Source organism: Filicampus tigris, chromosome 8 (genome assembly GCF_054856515.1).
Source record: "Filicampus tigris isolate MCC_2025a chromosome 8, RoL_Ftig_1.0, whole genome shotgun sequence".
Lineage (NCBI taxonomy): Eukaryota > Metazoa > Chordata > Actinopteri > Syngnathiformes > Syngnathidae > Filicampus > Filicampus tigris.
This window is the reverse complement of record NC_141224.1, coordinates 2652057-2662275: the sequence shown is the minus strand read 5'-3', so window position 1 is coordinate 2662275 and position 10219 is coordinate 2652057. Positions and strand designations below refer to the sequence as shown.

General features: G+C 47.4%; 1 protein-coding gene across 3 annotated transcripts in view; it reads right to left on the bottom strand.

Moving 5' to 3' along the window:
* Positions 1–179: 179 nt before the first annotated feature.
* Positions 180–10219, bottom strand: part of cited4b (Cbp/p300 interacting transactivator with ED-rich tail 4b) — a 72610-nt gene continuing 62570 nt past the window's right edge. The window contains exons 1-2 of one of the 3 annotated variants that reach the window (XM_086037931.1): positions 2273–2587; positions 180–1845 (exon numbers count right to left, since the gene is read on the bottom strand). In XM_086037931.1, coding sequence (XP_085894057.1) covers positions 964–1809 — 846 coding nt within the window. In that variant the 5' untranslated portion in view covers positions 1810–1845; positions 2273–2587 and the 3' untranslated portion in view covers positions 180–963. Of the gene's footprint in view, positions 1846–2272; positions 2588–10219 lie in introns of those variants that run through there. The other 2 variants (XM_086037932.1, XM_086037933.1) reach the window with 2 other exon arrangements.

Below are 10219 nucleotides of genomic sequence, written 5' to 3'. Positions count from 1 at the left end.
GGAGGCGCGCACCTCCAACGTATAAATATTGTATCACGTTTCCATGGCGAGGTGTCCCCTCAGCTGCAGGTTAAACCTCAGCACTTAGCAGCGAGGGAGGGGGGGGGGGGGGGGTCAAAGCCATGGCGGGCTGCTGCGGGAGCGGGAGGCTATGCAATGAATGGAAAAGCAGGCCACACTTCTATCCAGGCCATCTTTATTGATCCTCAAAACCTTTCACAAAGAGCGTCCCTCCCTCCTTTCAAAAATCTCATCCACCCAAAAACAACAAACAAAAAAGGGACTATAAACAACCAATAATAATAAATAAGAATCTGCGTGATTAAGGCGGTTCTACGTCTCCATGAGAACACAAAACAGTGTGGACATGTCGGAGTTATACAGCTTCATACAGTACAAGCAGTTGATTTTTGAGAACAGCACATCTAAAAAAAAAAAAAAAAAAAAAAAATGAAAACCTTTTCAAAAAGTTGACGACGCCTCGTGAAATTAAGGCTCCTTTTTGGACCTTCTGAGCTTATTTGAATAGCAAGCTGCAAGATGGGTGGGGGGTAAGGTACTGACTAAAGAAAGTCCAACTTGGCCCCCGGCAGGTGGCGCTTCTCCACGTCCGATTCCAAATAAATACACCTCGGCGCAAACACAGTGTCATTGTTCAGAGTGGCTTTGTGACTTTAGTTTGTTTTTTTTTTATGTTGTTTTTTTACATTCACGTCCAGGAAGTGGGGAGGTGAAAGGACCCCCCCGCTACCCCCCCCTACACCCTGTAGACCACGACGGGCGGCAGAGTTCTCCTTCCACGCACCCGGCGCCGCGACTCCTCGGCTCGGTGGTCCTCCTCAAAAAAAAAACCCGAGATGAGCGCACCATCCGTGCGTTCGTCCCGTCGGTCCGGGCAAGGTGAGGGGGGGCGGGTCGGCGACTGGGCGGGGGGTGGGCGTGTGGGGGGGGGGGACTGCGGTCTCAGCAGCTAACCGTGCTGGGCTGCTGTTTGCTGACAAAGTCCGAAATGAAGTCAAACTCGTTCTGGCCCAGGAAGAGTTCGGGCAGCTCCTGGACCCGGTCCAGGCCGAGCTCCACCACCAGCGAGGTGAGCGCCTCCTCGTCGATCATGTCCGCGTCCATGCCGTTGAGCGCCAGCGCCGGCACCGCCATGTGCTGCATGTTAGCCAGCTGGGCATGGTTCATGCGGTACTGGTTGGCGGGGCCGCCCATGTGGCCGCCGCCGCCGCCGCCCCCTCCTCCTCCGCCGCCGCCCATGGGGCCCAACGGGTGTCCGTGATACTGCGTGTTGAGTTTTTGGAGCTGCATGCTGGCCATGAGCTGCTGCGACGTCAGGCCTCCGTTCATGAACTGGTTCTGCTGGGCCGCGTGCTGCTGCTGCTGCTGCTGCTGCTGCTGCTGTTGCTGCTGCTGGACTTGCTGCTGCTGCTGCTGCTGGGCCTGGTGCATGTGATGCTGCTGCTGCTGCTGCTGCTGCTGCCCGTTGTACATCATCTGGTGGTGGTGCCCCATTTGTGCGGCGCTCATGGGCCCGCCGGGCGCCACCATGCCCTGCCGTTGGCGCATGTCCATGCCGGCCTGTGCCCCGGCGTAGTGCATCATCTGTCCGCCGGGCATGGCCCGCATGGCCGACGTCTGCTGGCCGTGCGGCGGGTGGCCCGCCTGCAGGCCGTTCATGCCCATCCGGTACGCGTGGAGGCCGGCGCCGGCCGAGCCGTGATTCATGGGCATCATGAGGTGCTCCGCCATGCCTCCTGTGGGGACAACACATCGGGCTGTTAGGATGATGTCCTCACCTTGCGCCATTTAGTCGGCGTGCCGTCTCCTTCCTCATCGCGCCGCCTTCAAAACGTGTCACAATAAGGACAATAAGCCACGCAATTGCCTTTGAAAATGGCTTCAGTGTCCAATTCAATGCAATGGAGCGGCGTGGAGAGGAGGGGGGGGGGGGCGTGTGCACGCACACACACGGGCACATTTTTACGCACGCTAGGTTGCAACAAAGAACACTGACATCATGCAACGCGCGGCGCGTCTCAATTCGGAGCCTTTCCGAGCAAGGCCCCCCACCCCCCCAACACCACCACCACCTTACAATCATCTTTTTTAAGGGCGCCTTTGACACAAACGAGGAAACAATGGAGCGACGCGGAAAGCAGACAGCCAAGCGGGCATGCGCGCGCACACGGGAAACAAACGCCAACATTCTCCGACTCGCAATTCAATGCAACAGCAGCGCCAACAACAAACGAAAATGTGCACCACGTACCGTGTTCGGATCCACCACCACGAGAAAAAAAAAAAAAAAAAAAACCCAAAACAACCCTCAAAGTTACTCCGCTCAAGGCTCGGTCCGGTCCGGTTCGCTGGTCCGCTGCGGCGAGGAAGGAGAGGGAGGGAGAGGTGAGGAGAGGAGAGGAGAGGAGGGAGGTAGAAGGTGGGGGCGCTCAGTGCGAGGAGTCCGCGGGGCCGCGCGTCATTGCCGGGTGAGGTGCGCACAAAGACTGCAGCATCAGATCTTCAAGCGAGCGACTGACGATTTTCTGGGTCAACTCGGGGATTATGCACATCTAAAAAGCTCCCGAGGAAGGAAGGCGGTCTTCTCCGTGGAGGGAGGGGGGAGGGGGAGGGGGCGGAGGGACGAGGGGAGGGTGGGGTGGGGGGGGCTGCGCGGTGCTCCTTTCTTCCCATTGGCCCATTAGTGTAATTGTGCAGGGGCGTAACGGAGAAAAGGGCAGTCTTGAGAGCGGTGACACTGGAAAGACATTTAAATACTCTCCTCCCCGCTGTGTTTCACGCTTCAAAAAAAAAAAAAAAGACATTGTTTGCCTTTAGATAGATAGATAAATAGATAGATAGATAGATAGATAGATGGATAGATTGCATCTACTTAAGTAAAAGTACAGACTCAACATTACAAAAAGTAGAAATGTTTTTTTTTTGGCGTGGGCTGTAGAGAGTAAAAGTAAAAAAAATTCTCAAAACAGAAATGCTGTAAAAATCTTCTGAAGTAGAGAGCTGTCAAATTGATGTTATTCAATAAAGTTTTTCAAGAACAGAGGTGGAGGCTTTTTATTGTGACTATGTGGGATTAAAAGCAGCCCCTTGTCCAATGCAGACGTACGTAAAAATGTAAACTATTTACAGCAAACGGGATAATAATGCACAAAATATGGATATTGCACCGTTATCCAAAAGTGAAAAAACATTAACAGTACCATTGTCCGCTAAGTGTGTCCATTTTATTTGTTTGTTGAATGCAATTATTGCTCACTGGCAATATGACCTTGTTTTTTTTTCTTTTTTTTTCCAACCTTGATTTCATCTCATTTCCGATGCTGCCCTGGCTTGGCTGCTCATCACAAAAATGCAACTTACATGCCAGTCTCTTCTTCTTCTTCTTCTCCTCCCCCCAATTGACTTCATGCCAGAGCCTTGCTGCCTGAGTGTAAACGTAGCCGCTGTGATGTCATCAACCAGATTATTCAAGAGAGAGGGGAGGGGGGGGGCCCAATAGGAAAAGGCCCTGCAGCCAGCTGACCTCTTTTTTTTTTTTTTTTGTTTTTGCTCAGGAGACATGAGACATGTGCTGCAAGAGACACAGGAAGCAACATGCGCCTTGAAAGGACATTTAGGTGATTTTCACGAGCTCGCCTTTTAAGTGTGTGTGGACGAGGAATCCAATTGTTGTCATGAAATGTTTCATTTTTTTTTGTGCGTTGTGTTTGTTTGTCCACTTGTGGTCCATGTGAGCTAGCAAGTGGGTCCTTGTTGGGTGGTGTGGTGGTGGTGGTGGTGGTGGGGGGGGGGTTGTCTTTGCACGGAGGAATGTGCTATTCTAGGCCATGTAGCTACAGCTGTGCGCCGATGTGCTCCGTGCGCCGACTATCGATGCGCTGGCCAGATGCACGTGTTGCCGATTGCCCGCTTGAGGACAACGACCCCGCGCCCGCTTTTGCAAATGAAAGCGGCCCCCCCCACCCCGAGCGAGCGCGCGTAGACGGCAGGGAGACGATCTATCGTCCGGGGAAGGTGTCTGTAAATGGCAAACGCTTGCTCGGCAGGCCTTTGTCATTGTTTGACATTGTCCGGGGCCATTTTCAGACAGAATTAATAAGCCACTCCCAGGTGAGGGGCACTCGACACTGAGAAACTCACCCAGCCAGTCAGTCAGTCAGTGCAAATAAAAAAAAAAAAAAAACCCAAAAAAAAAAAAAAAAAAACTGAATCAACATTGAATGCTCTTCTGGGCTCGGTTGAGCCACAGTGACACAGTTCACAGCACACAATCACTCTCAGGCAAAAAAACAAAAACAAAAACAAAAAAAAACCCAGGATTGATCATGTTCTCGTTATTGATGAAAGCAAAAAAAAAAAAATAATATATTGATTTGTGAACAAAAAAATCTTTGGTTTTTGTTTAAAAAAAGTAATTTGTTGAATTTGTTAAAAAAAAATCAATGTAAGCAGTATACTGTAATACAGTACAGGTACAGTCATACAAACAAGTGAAGAATAGTACTTCTTGTACTACAGTACTGCTGTAAGTGAAGTGTACAATGCTTTAGTATGAGTCATTTTTACATACAATATATGCCTACGAGTATTGTTATACTCTCTGTCTTCGTGTGTTGCTTCGCCATTTGTGTTCAAATGTCCTTTGCTTCTAAAAGCGCAACTGCCAATGCTAACTGTTAGCATGTCAACGATTGCATGGTTTGTCAGCCTCAAAAGACGCCATCTCAATGCAGAGTTTTGTGGTTGTTTTCAATACGCAAAGTGTAATTCTCTTGGTTTGATGTTTAGGTTGACGGTAAAGCTCAGCTGGGAGTGGAACGAAAGAGCTTCAAGACTCTTTCGTGATGAATTGTTCCCTTTCCGGCCAAACGGATGCTTATAGTGAAACTCTCAAGTTTGCACTTGTCAAGTCAAAGCAAAAAAAAAAAAAAAAAAAAAAAATCCTCTGAATGTGATGTGTTGACCTTTGCCCTTGTTTCCATTAAGTTGTCTGGTTTGGTGCAGTCCGACCAGAAAAGTCCCACTTTTTTTTTTTCTTTCTTTTCAGTACACTTCCATTGCAGGCCGTGTCAAATGTTATTTTTTTTTGCACACGTCAGACAAATAATAAGTAATTCGACAAAACAACAACAAGTTCCTCCTTAGCGTGCATCGGAGACACGTATCCGGCCCGCTGACTGTAGGCCAATGTTTTTGTGGGCGGGGCCAACACTTAACACAAACAAACACACGCACACACGGCTGCCTTTGAGCCATTTATTGATCCCTGATGTGCGAGTGAGTGTGCGTGTGTGCTTGCCGCGGGGGTCTCATGTGACTGCGTTAATAGGAGCAATCGGGTGCAAGCGGCGCTTCCACTCGGCGCCGGCGTGGACCGCCGGCCTGCGCCTCGCTCGGCGTGAGTCACGCCGCCGCGTCAAAACGCCGGCCTTGCATTTTACGTCGACTCTGCTCACGGCAGATTTTCAGACGACGGGGCGATGACGCTCTCGTGAATGCTCTCAAAGTGAAAGGATGACTCATCTTTAGTGACAGCAAATGATGCACAAATGGAAAATTGCCCCCCCCCCCGACCACCACCACACACACATCAGATTTAGGGACTCAAGACCCTCGGACTGATCTGCCTTGCCTACCTTTGCGGCGCCGAGGAACATGAGATGACAAACGCTCTACAGACATGAAGTTAATTAGTGTTGATTACGGCGAAAAGAAGGCCATTGTGTAATCCGACAATGACTTTTAATGAGAAAAAGGTATTAGGACAATACAAGTCAAATGAGTTGAAAAGTATGTGCAATAGATTACAGGAAAGAACACTGGAAGCTAAAGTCACGTCAACATTCGAGCATTTGCATTCTTCCCTGTGCACTGCTTTTCTGTCGAACGCTCAACAAACTGCGGGTGTCTAGCTCCGCCCCTTTGGCGACTTTGGACATAACCGCAATTACAGTATCATTACACAAAGGTAGGTATAATGTAATTCCATTTATCATTTCCATCCTCAATATATCCCAATGCAAGCGTGGCAAAGGTGAGCTTTACCAACTACTCGTTTGCAGCGACTGATCTCGTCGGGTTCGGCTCGGCACCGGTGGCATTTGATGCTTTCATTCCAAGGTTCTCAAAACAACTGACCCAAATTGTCTCATTGTCAATAACCTTTTGTTAGTACCACAAACACACAACAAAAAAATCCTCATTTAAAAGCTAATTGGATTGGATTGAATGGAGTCGACTTCATTTCCTTTGTTAACTTATTTGGCAATTTGCAAAAGGATTCGTGTGGTTAAACGGCAAACGCCTTTCATGTCTGACACGCGGGCCAGATTGGGAGCACGCATCGGTTTCGCACCTTTTGATCTCCACAACCCCCAAAAATGTGGCGTTTTATATTGTACACCTTCTCCAAAAATTGTGTTTGTGTCCTTTCGTTGAGCACTCAACAGACGGCCGCGTTTCGATCCTGCCCCGTTAGGTCCCCCGACCCCACAAGTAGAAAGCGTGAACTTGCTCTTTTGGGGAACTGCTACACTATCTGTACATTTTGCACTAGTGTAAAAGTGGTTCGGGGTACGACGTTGACATCCAATAACCCAACGAAAATGTGCCTTTACTATGTGTGGCCTTGCTCCCACCAAGAAGTCTCATCAGGAGGCTCCCAAAAACTAGGCCTCGTCGGCCTTTTTTTTTTAAAACTGATGGCCGATAATAAATCTGTTTAAAACTGTGTTAACTTCTAGGAGCTATTCATGTAAAATTTCAGTTAACTTCATAAGAGATTGTACTGACCCTGGCAACATTCTGCACCTTTTTGTTTTTTAGTTTGAAATCAAAACAAAGATAAGTGAAATTTGCACATTCGTGTCACTTTGAAATGTTGGAGAACTTTCTTTACTTTCGAAAATATAGGGAGCTATTGTTTAAGTTTTCATTTCACTTTGTAAGACAACGCTGTATATTGGCAAAAATGTATAATAATAATCAGCATTTTGCAAATCTGAAAAAAAATGTTCAATAAACATACACTTAAATATATTCAAACAAAGTTAAGAGTTGTAATTTACGCTAATATTTTCCTTTTTGCTGAAAACCAATATCGGCCCCAAATATCGGTTATCGGGCCTCCTTGACTACGAATAATCGGTATCGGCCCTGAAAAAAACATATCGGTCTATCCCTACCCAAAACAGAACGATACACCTTGTGTACAACGCAAAGGATCGAACGGAAAGAAAACAAACGGTGCCGTTAAGATAAATGTATGAATGTACTTTGTTGAAGCAATTGGCCAATTACGCGCGGATGGTTGCTACGGTGGGACGCCAAGCTCTCCTCGTAGCTGACGCGGCAACGAGAGAAAGACGCGTTGGCCTGATATGAACCCTAGCGCGCTGCACCACCTGCGCAAAACGGGTGCACTTGGTGGAAACGGGATGAAACGCCACATCTTTTGATTTTGCAAACCAGAATAAACACCACGCCCTCTAGCAACTGTATGCGGTGGCGACGACGCTTTGCGCAACTCGGGTTCGGTCAAATAATTGCCTGTCAATCCCCGCGCCGATGTTCGCGCGCCCTTGTTGGCCCAAAGGTAGCGTCGTCACGGCAAATTGCTTGACATACGCCAGACGACAAAAGGCGAACGCCGGCAATTGTTGCGGCAATTAACAAAGTGAATCTGTGAGGCGTGTGCATGCTCTACATACCAAAAACATCAAATAAGTGTGGCGACGTAAGACGCCGCCGTCGCCGCTGCTGCTTTATTCTCTCCCGCGCCAAATCCATTATCCGGCGCGAGTAATTACATGTGCTGCTACCCAGCGTCCCTTTAATGTCCCGACGTGCGTACAAAAGCAGGGTTTGCTTAAGTAAGTCACAATATCGTCTTCGTTAAAGGATCCGCATTGAATCGTCACGCAATGACACTGATGAGAAAGGCAAGACTGGGACTGTTGATTGGACACAAGTTCCCAGTTTAGAGCTTATATCTGCTTTTTTTTTTTTTTTTGCACTCAGTTCCATAAATTTTGGGGGATTTGTGTCCATGTGTCCAAAATCTCTGGACCTGACTGTCACAATTGACATCGTTCAGAGCCACAAAACATTTGAAAAGAGGTCTGTGAAAAAAATAAAAAATAAAAGAGAGGTGTCTGATTTCGAGCAGACGACGACCGTTTACATAAGATTGGAGCGAAACGGTGTCGTTCTGGTTGATCATTTACATGTCAACAATGTTTTGGAGCCTTAATATGCAAATGTTTCAAAACAGGTCCGGAGGCTTTGTCAAAACGACTTTGAGACTCGTTACCGTCTCCGGCGTGGTTAAAAGGGGACGCATTATGAAAAATGTGCCTTTTAATGGCTTTTTTGGGGCGATTCCGAGAGAAGACATTTTGAGGTTATAAGAAGGAATGCACAGTTAGGGCTGAGTGATTATGGACAAAATAGTCACGATTCATATTGAAATCCTTATTAATAAAGATGATTCTTTTTTGTTTTTACACTAAAGGCGAAAACAGGCTCAGCCAGTGTGCAGTCAGGCACATTACTTGTAATCTTTTTGGTTTGAATATAATTATAAGTTACGTTCGGGTTACATCACGGCTGTCAGAACAGAGCTCTGTCGTAAACAGGGGACATTTTGTTTTATCGTGTTTTTACCCAATACGCCGCTATTTTTTCTTGATTTGTTTTGTTCAAAACAAACAATGGTGGTGTTTTTGAATTGATTAATGGTATTTGAGTTCATTTTAAAAGGAGAGCGATTGATTTGATAAGTTGAGGTCACGGAACCAAATCAACTGGTTAATTACGGCACAGTTTTAAATTGTCTCGGGAAATCGATTAATGTCTTCTTTCCGGGGTTTTTCTGGGCAGGAGTGCGCCGCCAGCAAAAGTCCAATTGTGTCGACCTATTCACTAAAGTCTTCAATCACACATGGGCGCCGAAAAGAGTTTGATCAGCGTGGTGTTTCTTTGCGTTGTCGCCAACTACTGGCTTGCTATGCATAATACGCTTTTCACTTACAAAGTTGCAGCCGAAAAGTTTTCCAAAGAGAAAAGACAGCCGTCGATCATATATTGTCACGTAAGCACACATGTTGAAGTGCGTAGCGTGGATGTCGATAGCAAAGTTCACGTTCTACTATTGTTATCGCCGCGTGTGAGCGACGTGCAAAGTGTCCCACGTGAAACCTAAAAGTCATGCGGCCTCTTCTGTCTGCGTGTGTTGGAGGGGCGGGGGTGGCTTGTTATTGTTCTGGTAAACGAGAGAATCTCTATAAATACTCCCAAGGCTTCCTTCTCCTCTGGCGCACCAATCAACAGTCGGCGTAGAGCTGAGCAGCTGAGCGAGGGCAATAAGCCTGAGTCAAGGCTGCCGGGGGGAGGGGGGGGGGGGGCGTTCATTTCTGAGACAAGCGTACCGTGCTGGAACACACAACTGGGTGAGAGGGACTTTGAATTGGAGGCCGATGAAGTCGGGGCCTGAGTGAAAGTTTAAAAAAAAAAAAAAAAAAGGGGGGGGGGGGGGCGCACCGGGTTGGGGCTGGTCGGAATGTACCACTATGGCAAAGAGCTTTCCGACAACACGTTTGTGATTGTTCCACATGAATGCTGACTCACCTTGTTTTTGCTGTACTTGAAGCACTATTTGACGGTTCTATATATATTTTTTTTTTCTTTCCGGCCCACAACATTTTCTTCTACTAAAATTAAACACAACCCACAACAGGTGAGAAGAAAAGTAAAGCTAACACTAATGCTACAGTACAACCTCCTTGCATTGGCTTCATTTAAAAAAGGAGGTTGAGAATATCCAAATGTTTTCCTATCTTTGCGCATCTCGTGGGAAAAGTTGAGCTACTCGGTAGCAGACGCGAGCTAGCCAACACAACCAGAAGGCGTGTATGAGCGCGACCTACACGAAAAAAACTGCAAAGACTCAAAAAAATAGCTTCAAACGAAACAAGGTAAGAAGAATTCAGTTGAGTGAAAACGAATTCGTAAAAACCAGCAGTTGCTGTTCAAATTGTGGTCCAACAGAACAGAAACAGAACGGAGAAAAACGATAGAGACCAAAGTCCGCCACCTTTGAAGGCAAACCGCTGCAAACTATTTTCGTAACTCCCAATGAGACTTGTGCACCTGCCGACTGCAAGTTTCAGCTCCTTCCACACGCGTTCGGTCGAGTTTC